This window comes from Aspergillus oryzae, chromosome 7 (genome assembly GCF_000184455.2).
Source record: "Aspergillus oryzae RIB40 DNA, chromosome 7".
NCBI classification, from domain to species: domain Eukaryota; kingdom Fungi; phylum Ascomycota; class Eurotiomycetes; order Eurotiales; family Aspergillaceae; genus Aspergillus; species Aspergillus oryzae.
In genome coordinates this window covers 2,250,731-2,273,803 of record NC_036441.1, presented here as the reverse complement: position 1 = coordinate 2,273,803, position 23,073 = coordinate 2,250,731, and the positions used below count along the sequence as shown (strand labels likewise).

Here is a 23,073-nt window from a genome sequence, read left to right as displayed (position 1 = left end):
TGTTTTGGATTGATTCCGTCAGCGGAGTGCTTGGTCAATATTGCATAGGGGTGTAGTAAATCCTACTTTCGACGGCCCCATTGGTCAGTGAGGTATTTTGTCGTCAGGCAGTTGACGAGGAAGGCTATGGTACCGTAGACTGCAGCTAGAGCGAGGATGGTGTGGGAGTCTATGCCTAGGGATTTGTATAGGATTGCTGGTTCGATGTTAGTAAAGGTATGTTTGGGAGGTGGAGGTGACTTACTTTGATAGTACTTGTTGCAAATGTAGTTTAGTATTATCCGGGCAATAATGGATTGGCAATGAACATACCTGAATAACGTTCACACCGGTAAGACTTGTCATTGTCTGGACTGCGATTGATCTAGATATACTCTGTTAAATGCAAGATACTTAACCGCAGAACGAGAGGGAAAGAGAGAGAACCTACACTAGCACACGATGTCTGAAGAGTCTGAATATCTCCTTGTACGATGTGATCTCCCGCTCCATCTCGTATTCGATCTGCACAGCCATGATCTCGAACTCACGATGCATTTCATCTGGACGCAAGTCCCTCCGGATTCGTTTGAACTCGTCGCGCGCTTGCTCAACCTTCCCATTTCGAATCAAGTGACGCGGCGAGTTAGGCATGAAGGTGATCAACCCGAAGAACATAATGATACCCCACGGAATCTGAATTCCAAGTGGAAGTCGCCATTGGACTGGCCCATACGGTGCAAAGCTGCAGGCGTATCCAACCCAATTGGAAGCCATAGTACCAAGGGAAATCCCGCATCCCGAGATACCACCAATGAGACCGCGATACCGGGGGTCAGAAATCTCACTCAAGTAAATGGGCACAGTTGCCACCAATCCCCTATACAGCATCTATCATTACAATCCAAGTCTTTAAAAGTATAGGAGCACTTACCCAACAGCATACCCGGCCAATACGCGGCCTGCAAGGAACATCCCAATATTTACCGAAGCAGTCTGGATCGCAGTTCCAATTGTGACAATGACACACATCATCTCCATGAAACGCAGGCGACCAACTTTATCGGCGATGGCTGTCTGCGTAAGAGCACCGACTGCTTCGCCAGCAATATAGACAGCGACCACCTGCCTAGTTTAGACCACCAGTTTCTTAGCGAGCGTTGCAAGGTCAACTTACAGCCCCAGTAAGTCCATCAGAAGGGTTTTTCATATAATCAATCCAACTCTGATGGGCGATTGCTGATCACGGTATGAGTTTGCTGCTAGCGAACTAACAGGTCTTTTCATGCACTTACTTGTGGTCGCAATTCCAGTATCAAAGCCCTATTGGCGCATCAGAACTAATTCATCATATGTTTTGACGAAGAAATTAAGCTTACGAAAAGGAAAGTGCCGATTGCGGCGAAAAAAGCCACGCCAAGGGTGTACCAGATAGCCATCGTATCTTGCGTAGGGATAAACTGGAGAAGGCAGTAGTGATTTCACAGTACTTAGCGTACATACTCTGATTTATATGCGCCTTAGCCAAACGATCATTATACAGGTGACCAGCCGACCGAGGTGCATTTCCATAGACGACTAGTAGCTCGGAGCATAGCCGATCCAAGTGTCATGTCGTGGGGGTGCTGGAAGATTACTGGAGAGAATACGGGGAGGAGGATGACGATCCGGGGGAAAAGGTCCCGCGAGGGAGAGAAGAGCGGGGGAAGCCCAAGAAGGCAATCCCGCGTTATTGCAGCTGCAGGTATTCCTGCAGGTAACTTGAGGGCTTCAGTCGAAGCTGAACTACGTTTCTTGCTGAGTACTTAGTAGCAGGTCAACACACTAGAGAATATAGACTCTGAGGTAGAACTCGAAAGTATGAAAAGCTTATATGAAACATTTCTATAACTATATTGCCACAGATTTCCAGCAACTAAGATTATGCAGATTAAGGTTAGGCTACTCTCGGTACGAAGCAAAATGACCAAAGAAACCATGGCCATATGATACATAATTCGTTTGCTCTCCTCCACCGTTGAAAAGTAGTAGTCGCTTGGGGAATACCACCCTCATGACATAATTCTGAACCAGGTTTCATAAATATTAGTCTGCAAGGGCCAGCAGGTAAAAATATTGCTTCTTCTGAATAAGCATCCAAGATTTTCATTGTCATGCCATTCAGTTGTACCACGTAAAATATATATTGGTGGAGCCGAAGCCATGACTTGTAGACCATCACGCTTCCAAGATCCGAACTACCAACACTGCTAAATGGTTCATGACTACACTATTGTTTCAAGTAGTCAACTAAGGTTATATTTTAGAACGTACCACAATTCAAGCACCAGCAATATATGGTAAAGACAGTACTGGTAGCTTCTTCTTCTTCTCTATTATCCATTCTAATTAGTTTATCTGGATGTGAATAGACAGGGTAGGCAAATAGAGTAAGGTGTACTTCAGTATAAGCAATCAACTTTTTGTTCTTTGTGGGAACAGGCTTAGCCTGCGAAATGTATGTCTTCATCGTTCCCTGTGGGAAACGTTGCGTACAAAACCAAGTTTTCTTAGGAGGAAGAAGGCTTGGCATAGGGCATTCCGAATGAATAAAAGTTTTGATAATAGATGGCTTGGCCTGATAGCCAGGTGTGTGGAGACTACATGAGATACAAGATTGAAAGAACAATGCGATCGCCGCAGCATCAACAGTTTTGATACGGAAGACTCAAGTCATACGAAGATCCAGTAGGTACGGCGTAAAGCTCGGTGGCTGACAAGGACACGGTGAAGGAGGCCATCTTGCGACATTCTACTCGTCATAACGGGGATTAATTCATGAAGAGACTCATCAACTAGGAGTCATATATTCTTTTTTTTCTGAATATGAAGTCCTATTCATTTTCCCATTGCCCAATGTCATGTGCCCCGCCGCGGAAGTAGCGGCCTGTGCAATGCAGGAAACCCAGAGCCGAACAAGGAAATCGCAAATTTAGAAAACAAGAGCAGCACCCTTAGTCTTCTTGTCACCACTGTAGTATTTGTTAGCATTGGACGTTGATTGTCGACAGGCCGGGTGTTTCAGTCAAGACGTACCCAAGCTCGAAGTGCTTGCAACGCTTCAGAGAGAGCTGCTTCTTCTGCTTGCAAGCAGTGCACTCAAGACGCAAGACGATCTTCTTGGTAGTCTTGGCCTTCTTGTGGAAGACGGGCTTGGTCTGACCACCATAACCGCTCTGCTTCCGGTCATAACGACGCTTACCCTGGGCGTACAGGGAGGCCTATAGATATCCATCCGCATCAGCATTTGTCGTGGTGGTAAGAACCGGGAAGTTCGGGTATGTTCACCTTGCCAGCCTTGTACTGGGTGACCTTGTGCTGGGTGTGCTTCTTGCACTCCTTGCCCTTGCAGTAGGTCCGGCGGGTTTTCGGAACGTTGACCTGGTTGGGGAAAGAATATCAGCGCCTGCTGTTCGAATGACTTTTAACAAAGCTGCATCAGGATTTCTGGATTCCGGTCATCGGAGAAATGTAGTTCGACATCTGGTCGCTATAGCGGACATTGAGGGAGGGAAGGCTGAGGGAAAGGATGTTAAGATTTTTTGTCGCGCTTGTCGTTATCTCGAGTGCCGTCGAAAAAGATTCTGATCCCTTGACGCGACCGCACGAAATCCGGTTTGTGTGGGCACCTTTCGCGCTTCAAATCAGAATACATGGTCGCCTCATTTTCCGGTCAACCCACACCGTTCGGGGCTCCTCTTATTGATTTGGGCAATATTGTCGTCTTTTCTCGATCGTAGGCGTTTCGTCAAATCCGGTCTCTCAGCCCATCCGTTGAGAAGAGTCGTCCTCCGCAAGTATCACCGAGATGTCGACCACATATCTCCAATGTCCAGAATTTCCACATAACAGCAGCAAGCAAATAGAACAATAATATTAGGCTCTTACCATTTTGACTGACTTGGCCGGGGCGAATTCGGTGGTCGTTGATAGTCTCTTGTCGGGGAGGGATCGAGTCGGCTGCCCGTCTGATGGGTTGTGGGATTTCGTTTCGCTTAGGCCCTACTGCACCTATTACGGAAGTGCGGTCTAACCGCTTCAGGCAATGCCAAGACCATCTACCATTATTCTACCTAGATACCTCAGGCACAAATCAGCCCACACCCAATCAGTGTCGTCATTTGCTTGCTCTTCTATCTTGAATGTATGGAATGTATAGACAATCATGGGAACCCTTTCCCTGTGATAACATTCTCTCCTCCACCGTAAAATGATCTACCCTTACAAAGCTCTAGCCCTTTTCCTTGTCCAACAATCCACTCTCCTTTCGCAGTCATGGCCCCATTCTCCTGCGGCCAATATTTCTGCCGGAGTTTTTCATTAATCTTTTCGATCCTCTCGACCAGCGCAGCGACTCGCTCCTGATCTACAACTGGGACTGCATCTGGCCCTGAGCCTTCTACCATAAATCCATCGTGTGTAGTAAACCGCGCAATGGTAATATGTGCCGAGGGAACAATGTACCTCGGTTTCATCAACAAACCAGTTGCAGTCAGGCGATCAAAAAGATCACGTCGCAAATGGTGATAGGTATACCTATCCCCTTCATTGCAGTATGTCTGGTTTCCAACGGCGGTTTCCTCCCCAGCCGCAGGAACGAAGCTCAAGGCCATGGCAGTCGCATCATAGCTGAGAATGGGCTTAACCAACCGCGTCCGATGATGGAATGTGTAATCTACCAGGTCTGGTACCGTGCCACTTTCTTGTAAATGAGTGAGAAACGCCTCAATATCCGCTTCTGTCCGACAACTAGCCATCTCCATCACAGTCATGTGCAGGAAATCCGGCGGTGTCACCCAGATGGCTAAGCATTTGGTATCAGTGATATTGGCATGACTAGAGGGAAGATCATGAGTCATATGGAAACGAACCTGGTGCAGCATCTTGAACATCCGCCTGGATCTCAGCCACCAGTTCTCGGATTTGTGGTGGCGGTCGGGCATAAAGTGTGAAGTTGTTTCGAGGATCAACAAAGGAGGGCCCGTTGTCTCTTTGTGTGTCGGTTGCCTGTGCGTGCAACTTGCGGAGGATTTCATCTATCTGCCAGCCGGAGAAATCTGGGCCGAGAAGTTTGGCCTTGAATTGCGCATTCCTATTTGTACGGTGGTTTTCATAGCGGTCTTGTACTTTACGCTATCATGGTCCGATTTTGATTAGATTCGTGGGGTTATTATTGGAAGCTGGGGTGAAATAAACAGAAGTACCGGATCGTGTTGACAGTCTGTAAGAATCTCTTCAAAGGGATTGATTATATCTGGCTTGCTGGAAGTAATCTCGGTCATTTTTAAGCGTAAGCACTGTGGTGGTGTATCTGCCTTTGCAAGTATTGGTGGTGAGGATATGCTGTTGAAACTCGGGGTAAAATCGACGAACATGAGAGTTTTAACGCCGCCGGTATATATCACAGTGCTCGGCGTTTATAAATAGAGCTATATTTGCACACAACGAGGCCAAACATACAACTTAATAGTGCGAATACTATGAAATAAGACCTATGTACTAGACTACCTGACTTATTACGGAGGGAAAGTGAAATAAAAGTCGAGTCATGGGTTTGTGTACTTACCTTCTAGGGACGTACAGTCCTTTAAGCTCCACGGAATGGATTCGATTTTATTGTCCGCCCCACCAAAGGCCCCGCGCCACGGCGCAGCTTTCCGTCACCATCTCCAGTCAACCACCGTAGTTGAGCCTCACTGCCATTTCTCTCCCCCCATTATTCCCTGGGACTTGATACCCTACCGTTTAGATCCCGGTTCTCGGTTTAGACATTTCCCGGAGTCTCGAATTACACACAGTATTCGAAGATGTTGATCAAGTGAGTCATGTGTGCCGTAGTGCTTAGCCCCCATCCTTGCATCATGGAGATCCGACGAGACAGTTGTCCCGGTGAAGGTGAGACCATAGGCTGACCGCTGAGCGTTGCTGCAGAGTTCGCACCCTTACCGGCAAGGAGATTGAGCTGGACATCGAGCCTGATTACAAGGTATTGTCTTACCTCTGTTTATGGTTTCTTTCTGATTGGATCGCATCCGTTGATCTGCGCAAGACTGAACGATAAATCATTTTTCGCTTGAACCACGGTCACTAAAAGCACGCAGGTGTCCCGGATAAAGGAGCGTGTCGAGGAGAAGGAGGGTATCCCACCCGTTCAGCAACGATTGATCTTTGGTGGAAAACAAATGTACGTGGACTCTGGAACGAAGCCTGCCATACTCGAGACGTGAGGTTGAGCTAATACGTTTGTTACGGGTGATAGGGCCGATGATAAAACTGCATCAGAATACAACCTCGAAGGTGGTGCGACGCTACACCTCGTTCTCGCTCTCCGTGGTGGATCTCTGGCCTTGTAAACACCTACCTTGAGTCCTGAATATCGTACTCCATCGTGATTACGATTGGAGCGCAATATTTGTATCAGCTGGGTGGTTCTCTGCATTTGATACCTGAAGCCGCGCCGAATATTGTGGCATGAACTCAGCTCATGTATGTTTTCGTTCACTATACCCTGGAGATGGAAGCGGGCTGTTCAGTGCTGGCTGCAAGCGAATGGTGTTTAATGTCAGGAATGCTTCCTGAATCCGCATAGCGTGTCTGTGCCACATGCATGTCGCCCCCGACTCAGAATGACTCTTAATGTGCTACACCAACGCAGTAATGATAAGCTTCACGAAAGAAATTTTCAAAACACAACTTCGCAAAACAGGATAGAGCAGAAGACGTAGTCGTAGTAAAGAAAACAAAATTCAGAAAATTGTAAACTGGATATACCTTGAAAACTGACCGAGCAAAAATGCACATCCTTGGCGTTTGGCATCACAATCATAGACATCGTAAAGATCATGCGGTTCAAATACAGATACACCTTGAGGTGCTATTCGACACAACTCCATTCGCCAATGCCTTGAGTATACAGAGCCAGGAAAAAAGGAAGGGAAGAGAAGATGAACCCAGATAAACATGCAAACGCCCTGCGCTAATACCGTCAAAACGACAAACTACACACCAACTCCCTGAACTGCTAAACCTACAGAGCTATGGTAATCAGCTAGGATATGGGTAACACCGGGAAGGGGGACCATGGCAGGTTCGACTCCGATATGATGTTAGTTAACTTTTCTTTTTTTGGGTTGCATGAAAACATTTGGAGGAGGTCGTTTTCGGATTATCGCGGGACGAGGAGCTTGTGCTGGGGAACCCCTGGGCCCATCGGAGGCAGTACTGAGCTCCATTTCAGCAGAGCGATGTCTTTCCGTTGTGTGTGAGCGTACCGGTGAGCTAACTTCTATAGATGAGAGCTCATTGCGATTATTTGAGGTAGGTGTCTGGGTATTCCTTGACCTCGGGCTTGCTGCAACAGGCAATTGCGACGAAGCAGAGGAACTGGGGGTACTAGAGCCCGGTCGTTGCCCGGAGGCAATAGCTCGTAGCCTTGCTTCCCTATCCCGCAAGGACGTAGATAACATTGGACCCCGGCTTCTTCGATCAGGTATACTCTGAAGGCTAGACCGCCCGGGTGCTCTCAATGCAGGAGGGTTCGTCCGCCGAGGGATGGCGGGTTCTGTCGGCCGTCTATGCTCCTCGATCAAGGAACGAGGGGCTTGCCTGACTTGTGTGGCTCTATTATTCAGGTGTTTTGTGGGCACAGCTAGGGCATTATTCCGTTTCGGAGCAGTAAATATACTGCTTTTCTTCTTGGGTGGAGGTGGCGGTCGCTCAAAGGACCAGAGGTGTGAACCTTGTGGGTCTGACGAGCCGAAAGTACTCTTCGTAGATGTGAACATAGGTTTGATGCCGCCCATTTTTCGGTCATACGAAGCATACCGTTGTTTCGCTGTCGGTCTTTCTCGAGGTAGGCGAATATCGCGTCGGTCAGGCACAAAATTAACACTGTTTTTGGCACGCTCTGAACTGATCCCGTCCAGGGCCAGCTTCAGTTTCTCGGCATCTTCATCCACTTCCCTCTGCACACGTTCTCGAAGATCGCAGTATACGTCATACCAACAATCAGATTGTTCCGGTATATCATACTCGTCCCATCTAGGTATATCTCGCTTTATAAACTCGAACCAGAGCTCTTTATCTTCGTCTATAATATGAGGGGATTGCAGTTCTAGAGTTCTCTATCAAAGCGGCAGTGGTTAGGCAAGGAGCTGGTCAACTGGTCATAGAACGACTCACGAGTTTCTCAGGACTTTCGATCTTGGAGAGGAAGGGGCGCGCAAGGATATAGGGAACATTTCCAATATCATTTAAATCTGAGGTAGTCATGAGATTAGTATGAGGATTCCAAGCACAAGCTCGGTGAGATATGCGCACATTTCACGTTCTTAACAGCAGTCGCTGTACATAGCTGAAGGAGCGAAGGCGGCGGCATTATCGAGTATCACGGAGACCAAGAAGCAGCCAAGAAAGTAGCATGGGTAGATTGCGATATATCGAGTTCGTAATTGTGTGTGTGAGAGGAGGTCCCAGAGATATGAGTGACATGCCCAGGGGAGCCCAAACGGTGCATTAACCCAATTCAACTATTACAGGGGGATGATGTGTTGATACTAGTTCATGACTCGATGTTGAAAGCACTCAATGAAAGGCCCCCCGGGGGCGGATGACGCTTATCACATGATTTGATTGGCCGAAAGCACTTCGGGTCTACGTGGATGACCTTATTATCCGTTTTCCCGTACAAACTGGCCATCATGATGACCTCCATAAAACAACTCTGATTTCTTGTACTAAGACACATTACCTCAGAAACATAACAACCTTCGATATTGACCGATATTGACATAAGAAAGACAGTGGGTATTACGAAGAGGACAAAGAGAAGCAAAGAGAAAATGCAAGGACTGCAAAAACATCAAGAAAAGGAAATGGTAAATCAAAAGGATGGCTGGAGTCCCTTGTAGAATATTGGTTATATCTCCTCTTGATCATATGCCTAGGGAGTTGCGTATAAATCTTCAAATCCCCGGCTTCGTGGAAAGTCTATTACTTCCGTTTATTGACTTCACCATTCACAGGCATCTGGCCCAACCAGGATGGCGGGCTGATGCCGGTCTGGTCGTGGATGGTGGTGAGAAGAGGCGGAAGGCCTTGCATGATATTTCGGACGGGGCCCATTGCATCTCCAGAGCCCTCTCCTTGTTCTAAAGTCAGCTTCTCACCACATTATACCTATTGTAAATAGCGCTTAGGAGCGACACTCACCGGTGTTCCATGACGAGATCTTGGGTGATAGTCCTCTGATAGCATCACCATTGGCCTTGGCTAACTTCTCATATGTACCGTTCTCCATCATTCTGAACTGTAGGAAGGCTTGAGGTCCCCCGAGGACGTCAATAAGGGCACCGTATGCCTTAGACATCTCGAGAATTCCCTCAGCTTCGCGCTTTTGCTTATAGAGGGCAGCGTCGGCTTCTTTGCTTTGACGGTAATCTAAGTATAGTCAGTGCAGGAACCCTATATATCTAAGAGGTGGGTGAACTTACAAGCTGCGTCTGCATCCATCTTGTGTTTATACAACCGCGCATCAGCTGCTTTCTGTTCTGTATAGTAAGCGGCATCTGCATTCTCCTGTGCAGACTCGCGTGCAACCTTGCTTTTGGTGACCTCACTGGCTCTAAGACGTTCTAGTTCGGTTTCGGCACGCTTGGACTCCACTTGTTTCTGCAGTTCTGCATCCTTCATCTCTGTCTGGCGCTTGGTTGTGATCTTGCTGATTTGGACACTGGCATCGAGCTCAGTCTGACGATTCATGAGCTCGGAATCCGCCTTGGCTTTCTCGGCCTTCCGTTTCGTCTCCAGTACAGCAGTATCGGCATCGATTTTGGAAATTTCCTGCTTCATTTTCCCCTTTTTCTCTGCCTCTCCGATCTCACCTTTCATCCGTGCCTCAGCAACATCGATCTTTGCTTGGTTAAGAGCTCCTTCGTGCGCTTTTTTGCTTAGGATGCTGAAATATTCGCTGCCAGGAGTGTCCTGGAGCTCTTTGACATTGGCGTTGTAACTGTGCATCTGTTAGTGGAGGGATCATTCATTGATTTGTCGTGGCTTACATTCGCAGGCCAAATTGCTGAAGTTCCTTTTGCACGTTCTCAATCACTGTGCAACATTGTTAGCTATGTTGGGCTAGCCAGGTTGAATCGCAGCTACAGACCTTTGTTTTTGAAAACCTGCCTTTCCTTGAAAACTTCCTCCATGGACATGCTGGAGACGATGACTCGAGTTTCACCTTCAATAATGCCTTTCACAATTTTCTGGACATTGCTTTTGTCGTCAGAGTTCTCCGCAAGGAGCCGAGCATAATCTTTGAGTGCCTCCATTTCATTGTCGGCTCCGATAGTGAACACTGCTGGCAATGAAAATTGAAGTTTTTCCATAGTCATGGCCTGAAGATTGAGCGCCAGATCAAAGGGCGTCACCGAGATCCTTGCACACTACTCATGATAAAAACGGGGTCGTCAGCATTGAACCCCAAACAATATACTGGTTGGCTCTTGAAAAGGGAAAACATACTCGCTGGAAGGGCATTACTATAGCTTTCTTGCAAATGCGAATATCGTTTATCCCGGCTCCAGTGAGCACGAGATATTCGCTTGGCTTTGCAATTGCATACCTGTGCGACACCTAGTTAGCCTCCGCATGAAGGAGAATGGTTATTATGGGCAATGGTATACCACATTTTGAACGTGTTGTTATACTGAAATCTCTAATTGTGCCTAACAAAGTTGGACAGTCTTGAAGATGTCTAAGTTGTCTTAAGCCGACGTTACTTATATAGCGTAGACTAAAGAGCCTCAGGGCTAGGATTACACGATAATTACAGGTACACCCCGTGATGACGCCTGACGATTTGCCCTGCGTTCCATGAATCTTCGGCACATGTTCCGGACAAGGCATTGTTATACGCAGAAAGCCCGGGGCAACCCCTTGTAGTGAGGAGGCGATGCTGTTGGTGCCATGCAACACGAACGCCCGACGGGGCACAGCAATGGCAGACACAGCCTTGCATACATTAGTTAAGAATTAGCCCGTTGATAAGTCCCATACTAGACTAGTAGGACCCGCATCAATCCATGGCAAGGCTGGGCGAGTCATCGGCTTCCGGGGGTAAGCTGCGAGTTACCTAGGATGCTATGCTTCCGAAAGGTTGGGAGATAGCCATGTCCGTGTCAAGTGACTCAGTATATGACTACAGATTAGGAATGTACCGGTTAAGTCGGGGAAAATTAGGGTAGGAAAATGACATATGGATGAATCTATGATTACCCTCACTCTGGGATAGGTGACCCCAGGTCTATCAGCCTTGAAAGAATCTATGTAATGAATATCCTTGCCCCTGTACTACTGTCAACTGACAGACTGATGGTGTCACGTGTAACTGCATTCGCCCCCACCAAACAAACAATGCAAAATTGTTTTGGATAGCATCATAACTGCGGTGGGGTAAGAAGAGCCCGTCGAACTTCTTCAGTGCTTGCTAACATCTCCCGAAAAAGACTTTTCTACTGAGCTATTATTGAATATACAATATAACACATATTTCAAGGTATCTACGCTCTGCATGGTTTTCATCTTAGCAACCACAAAACCTTGTCGAAATCAAAAGGACTGCAGCGGAGTACATGGCAGCTCGCTTTTTGTTGTCTAGGATACCTGATCCTAACTACAATCATGCTCCTACATCGTGACTTCAAATATAAACTCCCTTCAGCATCACCAGCTCTGAATAACCCATTAATTCACACTCATATATACAGACTCCCCGTGAGTTAATGGCTAACTAAGTCTTTAGACATAAAGCACCATGGCGCCACGCTCGCAATTGGAGATCACCACCTCGTCTGTCTTGCGCCTGGTCAAGGAAGAAGCATCTTACCATCAAGAATATCAACAACAGACAGAGCGCATTAAGAAATTAGAGAGTCAACAGGGCGGCGATGACGAGAACAAAGAGTATCTGTTGAGGCAAGAGGTATCTGCATCCATGCAATAGCTATCATGAATATATTTGCTAACCCCATTGAAGCGTCTTGCACTTGAAGAAACCAAGAAGGTCCTCCCGGTCTTGAAAAAGAAGCTCGAAGATACGATAGCGACGCTCCAGAGTCTCCTGGTTAGTTTCGACAATTGCGCTTCACATGATTTGGATCCATCTGGCTAACACTCAGTGGTAGACCGAGGAGGGCAAGAAAGGACCCCAGAGCAACGTCGAGCACATCAATGCTGCCAAGGACGCTATTTCAAAGGCCAGGACGGCTGAGCGGGAGATCGCTTGAGGGCCATCAGCTGGGGAGGTCAATAGGACATCAGTGCAATGCATATGCTACTATGCTAATGACACAGCTACCTAATATCACAAATGAAGAGAAAAATTATAAATCATGAACAATACCATAATCGAACGCCGTCCAAGCATAACTCCTTACCTCATGAAGGATATATCAATAGCCTGACACCAAGAGATGTGTATGTCGTTTACGTGATATCCATTCTGTCAGGCACCTCTTCTCCCTCCTCTAAGTCATCAGGATTCTCTGCATTCTCATCTCCTGTCACTTCACCTTCATCCACCATAGTAGCATCCTGTTCTGATAATTGCTTCTTGTCATCCTCAGCCATTGTGACTTGCCGTAAGGGCGATGCTGCCCCCGCTGCTGTCAACCTCTCTGCATGTAGGCCAGCAGGTGAGCGGCCTGTTTCGTCGTGCCCTTGTTGGGATGGAGTGGCGCTATCAGATTCATGCCGTGGTGTATTTGCTCCACTAGACTTTCCCTTGGAAGGGACGTCGCCGTCGTCTCCATCTTCACCCTCTTGCATACCTTCCCTGCGTTCGACCTCTTCCTTTTCATCTCTGATAAGACGCCGGAGCTGCATTCCTTCTTCCACAATACGGCCAAATTGTTCTCGTCGTTCAGCCCAGGTCTTCGCGTAGTCCTTGCTCTCTTTCTCGAGTTCAGTGATCTCCGCCTGTAGCTTCTGTAGATTTGCCTGTTGGTCTTCCCGCGGCTTTAAGAGACGGTTGCTGGTGATCTTATCGGCCAAATCGTCGTAGCTTTTCCGCAGTGCTAGGAGCCGCTGTGCTTCTTCTAACTGAACCCTCAACTCAGCTGTGTTGTCGCGTACGGCTTGCATAGTGGAGAGAATCCGAAGCTTCTCGGCTGCATATCGTTCGCGTTCCTTCTCATTGCTCGTAAGGAGAAATTGAATGCGCGCGATACTACTCTCAAAAGCAGCAAAGTCCAGTGTCACGTCCTCGCGAAAATGGCGCCATTGTTCAAGCCTTTTCTGTTTCTCTGTCTCTGCTGCAGTGGCATCGTCGTCTGTTCCGTCTGGCGGAGGGGTGGGAGGAAGGGTTGCATTGGAGACGACTAGCGAATCGGGGTTCAAAAGTCGTTTTGATATACGTTTGAAAGGTTTCTCTTCGACGTTCAGCAGGCGCGACTTGTGGAGAGCATCTGGAAGGAGTTAGCGTGGTGAAGTGAAGGAAGCTTGTCCAAGGTCAGTGACAACGCCGACCTTCTTCCGACTGATCTAGTAAGCCGTAAGACGCCATTGTACGAGCAAATCAAAGTATGATTCTTGCGATTGACGCCGATAGCAGACGGTTGAACAAATCGGTGGTTGCTTCGGTCGCCGAGGAGGTTGGGTGCTTTAGAAAAAGGCTGATGCGAGCGGTCTGGGGATCCGCGCTAAGGCCGTTTCTTTCTTTCTTCACTCTGCCACCATAAATCTTGCTCGGGGTGCCTTTTATGGTACCGTACTTTCACCCACTACTACTACTACTACTACTAACTGTCATCGCTGCCAACAACGCCGAGTGAGCCAACCAACCACGGCCCTTTAGGGTCGAATGCTAGCTATTCATCCAGTGTCCGCTGGGGTTTTCTATAATTAGCGATGCCAATTGCCCCCCTATTATCTAGGCTTCGTGTCAGGCTGGATGGAGCCTTCTGAACATGCTTCTGGCGCTTATACGCAAACGACGCCCGACCGACCTACGAATTTGACATTAACGAGAGTCTATCGGTGTTGACAAACTAATAATGTTTTACTGATGGAAACGACTTGCAGAATCAATCTGTGCCTGTCCCATCTGCGGCACTTTTCCTTACCGTCATGACGGAGATATACTCGGGGCTCCATATGGGCCAACAGTTCGCGTCGCTGGAAGAGTTCAAAGCATTGGTACGAAGTATATCGGTCAGGCAGCATTGGGAGCTTCGTGTGACAAGGAGCAACAAAAAGAGTGTGGTGATAGGCTGTCGATCGTCGAACAATTGCTTTTTCCGCGTCGTCTGTCGCGCGAATAAGAATGCGACATACATTAGCAGCCTTCAAGACCGCCATAGCTGTCGGAGTAATGCAACCTCCACCACCAAGACACCTGTTCGGTCAGAAGTGTCGCATGTGCGGTTTCTCCTCAACGAAATACCGAAACTCTTCGATATGAGGAACAACGTAAAGGCGCAAGAGGTTGTGGATGCTGTTAAGCGTTACCATGGATATGAAATATCGATACGGCAAGCGCAGCGTGCCCTCATTAGATTGCAGCAACAACAGACACAAAACCAGGAAGAACGAGCTGATACTCTCGACTCCAGCGGAGACGACCAACAAGACAGTCACCTACCTCCATCTGAGGAACCGGCAGAGGGTTCAACTTACAGCAGTCTGTCTGGGCCGAGATGGATTCCAGATAATATGCAACATGGCCTCATGGACGCTGCTGAGGGAATTCAGCACGGTGGCATGCAGCGCAATCATCCTGCACTCCAAGCTCCACAAATCCACAATGATGCTTTGCAGTCGCACGCTCAACTAGAAGCTTCGCATCAAGTACAACCGGCAACTGCAGTACATCATCCACCCAATATTCAGTCACCGGAGCAAGCAACTTTAGGCAATTCTCTTAATCAGCCAATAACACCTCACCAGACTCGTTATGCAGTGTCAGCCCCCCACCCTCCATCGGCGCCGCAGACCGGGCAACCCAAGCCCCAAAGACGGCTTCAAACTGAGGGGCATCCGGCTGCTGCGCAACTAGTTCTCACAAACTTCAAGATCGAGTTCACATGTACTACGTGCGGAGCCTTGAACCAAAGCTTTTTCCCAAACCAAGGAAACATTACTGGGGGAAGTTATCTGCCTCAGCCTCCTATACCCGGTCAGAGCGCTGCAGAAGGCACAGGGCGCCCAACGCAATCTATTCAAGGTAGCAGTGGTGCTAGTCGCGTGGCTGAAGCCCATGGGTACGGGGGAGACACTGCGGCTGGTCATCGTGGCGTACATTCGCCCTGGACACCAGGTACTCTAGATGTTCCAATCGCGCCTGCGCACACCTAATCCACGTAGAATGATAAGGGTGTCATGGCTAGTTGTTACTGCTAAGAGGTGACTTGTAACTTTTCACCAGACATGTTCGTTCAAGTCTCTGGACTGGCTTGTTCTAATCAAGTACATAAGCTAAAATGGGTTGAGCCTAGACGCCACTGGAAATACACCTCACTTGCTGAAGGATACTCCTGATCGTCGTCAAAACCAGTAGGTCGAATTATTCGTCTTTGAATGTCGATACACCTCCTGTGCCTGCTTCACCAAGAATGGGCTACCCACATTGTTGATTACGCGGACAAGCAAGTGTGCATTGTCGATCCGGCCGAGTGTGAAAAGCAAAGGAATACGCTGTTCAAGGAATGACGTTAAGATAGCGATGAATACTATCTTAGACAAATATCCGGTTGCACAATAAGTGAAGAGAAGGGCGAGAAGAAATGAAGTTAATTAAACCACAGCTTAAAACACGGGAGAATTGAATAGAGCAGTGGCTTCGATAAACGCCGAGTAAGTCCTTGGACGGAATTCGGCACGCTCTCCGACCAAGCTTTTCGGACCTCCGATCATGGATTATCAAATGCCGATAGCAAAGATCCACATCCCTCATAGATTCCGAATCAGAGCAGAATGGGTCCCGCGCAACTATCCTAGTGCCAATGCTTGGGAAGAAGCGGATAGATTCCGCCAACTTGGAAGTATCTGTGGAGTTAGTTCCCTAGGCAATAATTGGCTTGGTCCTTTACGCCAGCGTCGAATGAAAATTTGTCGGCATAGACTCCGATGCTTTGTTCAGTATGAAAGATTACGACGATGGCAAAGACGATAAAATGCGTCACACTCACTAATGGTGTCAGCAAGGAAAAAAATCTTTCCCTTCTTAGTTCTCCAATTGACTAGGTTGCTGCGCATCCTTGCCTAATATATTCATGGTTCTGTGCCCTCCTTAAGAAAGAAAGGAGAAAGAAGATCTGTACTCAGCCACACATTTCATATCAAAAACTCTTGAATCCCAATTGGGGTCATACACACACTATATCTTGTGAAGAAATAGAGTCTGCTACATGATATCTCATACCCTCCTATCTGAAGCCGCTCATCCTCTAATGCAACGACCCAAATATTGTTCGAATAGAACGCGAAATGATGAATCGGCAACAAGCTGCAGAGAAAGCTTTGCATGATCAGACCAATATCTTGCCAATTGGTCAACTACTGATTGTTTTTGCTGGCTTGGCAGTGTCATTACTTATCACTTTCGTCGACCAGAATGGCATCAGCGTTACTCTCCCCACAATTGCCAAAGATCTCCATGCTGAAAATACTATCTCCTGGGCGGGTACATCGTCACTCATCGCAAATACTATGTTTACGGTGCTGTATGGCCGTCTTTCCGATATTTTTGGCCGAAAGATAGTCTACCTTTTTGCGTTGGCCCTGCTCTGTATTGCCGATTTGCTCTGTGGCCTGTCACAGAATGCCGCTATGTTTTATGTCTTTCGAGGACTGGCAGGTGTTGCAGGAGGTGGTGTTACCTCTTTGACCATGATCATTGTATCTGACATCGTGACCCTTGAACAACGAGGTAAGTATCAGGGAATATTGGGTGCCTCGCTTGGACTTGGAAACGTAATTGGTCCCTTCCTTGCAGCTGCTTTTATCATGAAGGCGACTTGGCGGGCGTTTTTCTGGCTCCTCGCTCCGTTATCAGTATGCTCCATAGTGGTGGGATATTTTCTCATACCAAACAATGCCCAAAAGACTAGTTTCAGAAAGAATTTGGGGCGGATTGATCACTACGGAATTTTTGCGTCGTCTATCGGGATCATCTTCCTGCTCATCCCCATTTCGGGCGGCGGCTCTTACTTCCAGTGGGACTCTGCAATGGTGATAAGCATGCTCGTTATTGGTGGTTGCTCCCTGATTGTTTTCATTATCATAGAGTGGAAGGTGGCCACACTTCCTATGCTTCCCAGTACGTCGTTCACATAATTACCTTGCGGCGGCGAAGACTAATGGTTCAATAGTGGTTATGTTCAGGAATAAAGTCATATGTACTTTGTTCCTGCAGAGCTTCCTTCTCGGGGCCGTCTACCAGTCCAACCTCTATTATCTGCCTTTGTACTACCAAAATGCTAGAGGATGGTCTCCAATCATCTCTGCAGCACTAACGACGCCCATGGTAGCTTGCCAGTCACTGGCCTCTATCTGCTCTGGACAGTACATCTCCCGCCGCAAACGTTACGGGGAGGTTATCTGGACAGGCTTCGGTCTTTGGACCCTGTAAGCACTTGCCTCATATTAAAAGGATTCTTTCAGATGACCGTCTAACAATATACGGTAACAGTGGTGCCGGCTTAATGCTTCTTTTCAATCGTCATACCAGTATCGGAGCAATAGTCGTAATCGTCCTCGTACAGGGCATAGGTATAGGCTTCACCTTTCAGCCTACACTAGTGGCCTTCCAAGCTCACTGCACCAAAGCTCACCGGGCAGTTATAATATCGAACCGCAACTTCTTCCGCTGCCTGGGCGGTGCTTGTGGGCTGGCTGTGTCGGCCGCGATACTGCAGGCGGTTCTCAAGTCCAATCTGCCAGAAGGGTATCAGAATATCGCTCACTCGACATACTCATTACCATCCAGATCAGGCGTTGCGGACGCAGATTGGGAGCAAATTATCACTGCCTATGCGAAGGCCTCAAGGGGAGTTTTCATTTTGCAAGTACCGCTGATCGGGATTTGTTTCCTTTTGTGTTTCTTTATCAAAGATAGAGGACTAGAAAGGCCCAAGGACCCCGGGGAAGAAGAAGAAGAGGAAAAGAAGAAGCAAAAGAATGACGATAGCCGTGGAGCCCAGGAGCACGCTACCCAGGAAAACAGTCTGCACTCGGATCTTGAGAATCAATCCGCTTCTGCTAATAATGCGAATCGTGGGGGTTAACCTGACAACTCCGAGAGTGGTCGAGAAATGTTTGTATTGTCTGAGATGGTTTGCACGTACGGCGTTTGGGCTGGGTCATAGATCAACATGCTTTAAGGTTACGTAATGTATCACAGCATACAAAAGTGAGTTCGGGCATTATTCGGATAATGATAATGAAAAAGTATCCACGATTTCCTCTAGGTAGTCTGGAGCTTCTGTCCATAATACTACGTTGTACTCGTCTAGTAATGTGTCATGTGTGCCCCTTATCGATACCACTCCACGTGTCTTGGCGTCCCGATATTCCGATTGTATTACTCCCATGTCTCCAACAACCATCTCTCCACATTTCTGGAATCCACTGACGATCTTTTGTTTGACATGAACCATGCCTTCACGTATATTTCCATGTCATGGATCTAAATGAATTAACGGGACCTTCTAGAGACTCAACTCCGTCCCAAGAATACAACCCTCGGAAGCGCGCCAGAACAGCATGCACGCGCTGTAAAACGAGGAAGCAGAAAGTAAGTCCCATCCTAGTTCTGATTATGGTAAATGTCGCTAGCAAAAAGTCCTGACAATTGGGTAGTGTGACAACGAGTACCCGGTGTGCTCCAATTGTCAAAAGGCCGGGACTGCATGTGACAAGGCCACCGTGCGACAGGAGAGTGGCCAGCAAAATGCGTAAGCTTGCCCACTTCAATAGTATTTATATTTCTCCTAAATGCCCTAATGCAAGTAGGTACACTCGTGCTTTAGAAGAACGTGTCGAGTATCTTGAGACGCAACTTAAGTCAGGGCGGAGGGGCAATAATGCCAGTGGTGGTGTCTCAAACCCAGTTGCTGCATTCTTGTCACCTCCTAACCAAGCAGCGGTTCAGGGTAGTTCTCCGACTGGCATCGACCACAACGCTATCGGGGACCTGGTGGGATTTCTTGCATTGAATTCCCTAGAGGCTCCTGCGTATGTGGGGTCGAGCTCAGGAGTCTCTCTGGCAGCCAACCTGGGTGAAATGGTTCAGACAACGGTCTGGAACCAAGTCCTGGCGTCGCCGCGAGGTTTAGAGAGCGCTCAATCTACCGGAAATGGCCTAAGTGCGAATCATGCAAATCTGGGTCTTTCCTATCAACCAGTTAGTACTAAAAATAGCGGTGATCGGTCTCGACCACCGAGGATGGAGGAACTACTGGCGAAGGGTGCTGAGCCACCGAATGACGAAATGGGATCACGAATCATGAATGCTTACCTGACACGACTCCATACACGGTATCCATTCCTCGATAGGAGAGAGCTATGGCGACTGCACGAAGCCCGCTGGCAGTTGGCAAAGAAAAAACGCGAGGAACTTTCCAAGGCCGATAAATTTGGGATATTTCAGCTATACATAGTCTACGCGATTGGGGCGACCTTTCTCCAATTAAGTGAGCGGTACTCATACATCCCTCCTGAGGTAAGTTGTACACTATAGCCTATCGAAACATGCTCTAATCTATAGAAGCGATTCTATATGACCGCCCTTCAACAAGCTTCAGCTATGTGCGAAGCACGTTCCATTGAAAACATAAAAGCCATGACGCTTCTAGTTGTGTACCACCTTCGCTCCGCGTCTAGTCAGGGAGTGTGGTACATGATAGGACTAGCGATGCGAACTGCTATTGACCTGGGGCTACACAGGAAAGCAAATGAGGTCAGCCTTGACCTATTTACAGCCCAACTGCGGCGAAGGCTATTCTGGACAGTTTACTACTTAGAGAGAGTCGTATCCATGTCCCTGGGTCGACCCTTCAGCATTGCAGACAGGAACATCGACCTCCCCTTGCCCTTAGACGTGGACGATGACGTACGGGACCCAACTGTTCTAAGTGCAGCCCCCCCGACAGATAGACCAACAACGATGACATTTGCCTTATTTTTAATCAAAGTACGCCAGATTGATTCCAAAGTTCAACATAAGATATATCGGGCAGATCGACCACTCCACACCCTCCGCTCAAAGATGGACCGTCTGTTCCTTGAATTAGAAGAGTGGAAACAATCAGCACTACTGCGATTTAATGGACCAGATCTTGACTATCCAATGTTACATTACAACCGGGCGCTACGACTTTTGATTCAGCCTTTTCTGCCGTCGCTCCCTCTCACAGACCCATATTATCATATCTGTCTCCGCGCGGCCGGCGACATCTGCCAGACCCATAAAAGATTACACCAGTCGCTCGAATACGGTCACTCTTTCCTAGCAGTGCAGACCGTATTCATGGCAGGTATCACATTGCTGTACGCCCTATGGACGCACACTAGCGAGGTATGGTCCGTGCAGATGAGCAACGACATCCGCGCCTGCTCCACGGTACTATTCGTCATGGGCGAACGAGCAGCATGGGTCAAGAAATACCGAGACGCATTCGAGCTCCTCGTCAACGCGGCCATGGAGAAGCTCGAAGGAAGCGACGCAGCCAAGAAAGTTGGAATGGCCGAACTGATGACAGCCCAACATGGCAGCGCCAATCCGCGCAACACTGCTAGCATGTCCAAGGAGTATCCGACAACCGGCCCGAACATGCCCGATGTCAACTCAGTGCAGATGGATCCGGCAGCACAGGATCACGGAGTGCGCATGGCATTCCAGCTTGCTCCCTGGATTGACCTGGAGGAAGATTGCCCGTTCTGGATGCCTGATTTTGAGACTTTAGAGAGTTTATCGGGGAATCTGTGGAACGGTGAGGATTCTGTACTGTTTGATCCTCTGTGATGTGCGACAGACTATACCATAGAAAGAAGTATAAAGAAGTATAAAGATTATTAGTAGATTAAGAAATAAATATCACTTTCAGGATTCTCTTAAAGGGAAACTGTTTGCTAAATACAGGAGAATAAAGTAGAAAATGCTATATAAGCAGTATAGTTTTCACTCAATATAGGAAGCCATAGAATAACTCCTCAAAAATAAAATTAGGCACTTGTAAATTTACAATTGTTTGAAAAATTTGTTCTCATACAGCAGGCCTGCCATGTAAGCACTATACAACAGATTCCCGCATAAATCCAACACAAACCGAAAACCCAATAAGAGAACGGGAACGTTGCCAGAAACGCGAGACATAAAATTAATAAGACAGTTGTGCAGGCAAGGTCTGTGACGTCTGGAGTTGACTAAAGGTCACGTCCAGATGACGTCGATGCGACATGGCATAGATCAGGAACCGAATACATCATAGTTCTACATTCGGATACATATACACATTGAATCAACGCAACCAAGCAGTTCTACAAGACATTTACAATCGATATCCATCCAAATAGCATAAACAAATATTTAACAAAAAATGCCACAGCAAAAGAAACAACACACCGTAGCCGTTATCGGCTCCGGAAACTGGTATATACATACCCCTAAATATAACCATAGCACCCAATACTAACCACCAAAAAAAGGGGCTCAACAATTGCCAAAATCCTCGCCGAAAATACAGCCTCACACCCCGAACTCTTCACCCCGAAGGTCCAAATGTGGGTATTCGAAGAACAGATTCAGATCCCGTCCGACTCCCCCCACCACTCTAAATACGGCGACAAGCCCCAGAACCTTACCGAGGTGATCAACGCCGTACACGAGAACGTGAAGTACCTACCGGGGATCCGACTCCCAGAGAACGTGGTTGCGAACCCGAACCTCGAGGACGTGGTGAAAGATGCAACGATCCTGGTCTTCAACCTCCCGCATCAGTTTATCGAGAAGACACTGGATCAGATTAAGGGGAAGCACTTGCCGTACGCGAGGGCGATATCGTGCGTGAAGGGCGTAGATGTGACGGATGGGATGGTGACGTTGTTTTCAGAGCTGATTATGGAGAAGCTGGCGATTTATTGTGGGTCGTTGTCTGGGGCAAATATTGCGCCGGAGGTTGCGGCGGAGAAGTTCAGTGAGACGACTATTGGATATGATACGCCGCCGATGGATGTCAAAGCCGAGGATGGAAGTCCGGAGGACAATAAGATTAAGATTGATGAGCAGAGGCAGGTGAAAACGAGGCCGACGCATACAAAGTTGACGCGGGTGCCGCAGGAGCTTGTGACGGTTGATGCGGAGCTGTGGCGGACGTTGTTTGGACGACCGTATTTCCATGTCAATGTGGTGGATGATGTCGCGGGCGTTGCGCTGAGCGGTGCGCTGAAAAATATCGTGGCATTGGCGGCAGGTTTCGTCGCCGGGAAAGGATGGGGAGAAAATGGCAAAGCGGCAGTCATTCGGGTTGGGGTGGTGGAGATGGTGAAGTTTGGACGGACTTGGTTCCCACAGTCTGTCAATGAGAGGACGTTTACGGAGGAAAGTGCGGGCATTGCTGATCTGGTCGCATCTTGTTCTGCTGGAAGGAACTTCCGGTCTGCGAAGCATGCCGTGGAGAAGGGGGTGAATGTAGATGAGATTGAAAAGACTGAGATGAACGGGCAGAAGTTGCAGGGAACGTCAACGGCGAAGTCCGTTCACGAATTCCTTGAGAAGCATGGGAAAGTGCAGGACTTCCCCTTGTTCGATGCTGTATATGGTGAGTCTCGCCTATGAAACTAGGCGCTGTTTCTGTGAACTGTGGTTGCTAATATCTGATTAGGCATTCTCGAAGGCAAGACCAGCGTGGACAGTTTGCCAAAGTTGCTGGACAAGAGGTTCGGTTAGATTGATACTGAGCCTGTAAAGCTAGAATGCTCTGATGAACTGTATATAGATAATAATTAAAGACGAAATGGATTGACCCTGTGCTGTTCAATAAATCCGGGTCTATGGTATTAAGC

The 23,073-nt window shown here is 47.9% G+C and overlaps 7 protein-coding genes across 7 annotated transcripts; 4 read left to right on the top strand and 3 right to left on the bottom strand.

The window, feature by feature from the left end:
- Window positions 1-4,181: 4,181 nt before the first annotated feature.
- AO090011000886 (uncharacterized protein) lies at window positions 4,182-4,961 on the bottom strand (the record flags this gene model as incomplete). The annotated part of the gene is made up of 1 exon (XM_023233151.1): window positions 4,182-4,961. One exon carries the CDS (start codon window positions 4,959-4,961, stop codon window positions 4,182-4,184), a length of 780 nt encoding a protein of 259 aa, XP_023093684.1.
- A 3,807-nt stretch (window positions 4,962-8,768) lies between these two features.
- Window positions 8,769-9,385, bottom strand: AO090011000885 (uncharacterized protein; the record flags this gene model as incomplete). The annotated part of the gene is made up of 2 exons (XM_023233150.1): window positions 8,769-8,920; window positions 9,229-9,385. The coding sequence occupies 2 exons, from the start codon at window positions 9,383-9,385 to the stop codon at window positions 8,769-8,771; spliced, it is 309 nt and encodes a 102-aa protein (XP_023093683.1).
- Window positions 9,386-9,480: 95 nt separating this feature from the next.
- AO090011000884 (uncharacterized protein) lies at window positions 9,481-10,035 on the bottom strand (the record flags this gene model as incomplete). The annotated part of the gene is made up of 2 exons (XM_023233149.1): window positions 9,481-9,488; window positions 9,510-10,035. 2 exons carry the CDS (start codon window positions 10,033-10,035, stop codon window positions 9,481-9,483), a joined length of 534 nt encoding a protein of 177 aa, XP_023093682.1.
- A 1,792-nt stretch (window positions 10,036-11,827) lies between these two features.
- On the top strand, window positions 11,828-12,299 carry AO090011000883 (putative tubulin-specific chaperone Rbl2; the record flags this gene model as incomplete). The annotated part of the gene is made up of 3 exons (XM_001826401.3): window positions 11,828-11,995; window positions 12,050-12,136; window positions 12,198-12,299. The coding sequence occupies 3 exons, from the start codon at window positions 11,828-11,830 to the stop codon at window positions 12,297-12,299; spliced, it is 357 nt and encodes a 118-aa protein (XP_001826453.1).
- Window positions 12,300-16,500: 4,201 nt separating this feature from the next.
- On the top strand, window positions 16,501-18,296 carry AO090011000881 (putative MFS transporter; the record flags this gene model as incomplete). The annotated part of the gene is made up of 3 exons (XM_023233147.1): window positions 16,501-17,329; window positions 17,382-17,637; window positions 17,702-18,296. 3 exons carry the CDS (start codon window positions 16,501-16,503, stop codon window positions 18,294-18,296), a joined length of 1,680 nt encoding a protein of 559 aa, XP_023093681.1.
- Window positions 18,297-18,961: 665 nt separating this feature from the next.
- On the top strand, window positions 18,962-21,034 carry AO090011000880 (putative C6 transcription factor; the record flags this gene model as incomplete). The annotated part of the gene is made up of 2 exons (XM_023233146.1): window positions 18,962-19,732; window positions 19,778-21,034. The coding sequence occupies 2 exons, from the start codon at window positions 18,962-18,964 to the stop codon at window positions 21,032-21,034; spliced, it is 2,028 nt and encodes a 675-aa protein (XP_023093680.1).
- A 574-nt stretch (window positions 21,035-21,608) lies between these two features.
- On the top strand, window positions 21,609-22,957 carry AO090011000879 (glycerol-3-phosphate dehydrogenase family protein; the record flags this gene model as incomplete). Its single annotated transcript, XM_001826398.3, has 3 exons — window positions 21,609-21,661; window positions 21,718-22,829; window positions 22,893-22,957. 3 exons carry the CDS (start codon window positions 21,609-21,611, stop codon window positions 22,955-22,957), a joined length of 1,230 nt encoding a protein of 409 aa, XP_001826450.1.
- Between the last annotated feature and the right edge of the window lie 116 nt (window positions 22,958-23,073).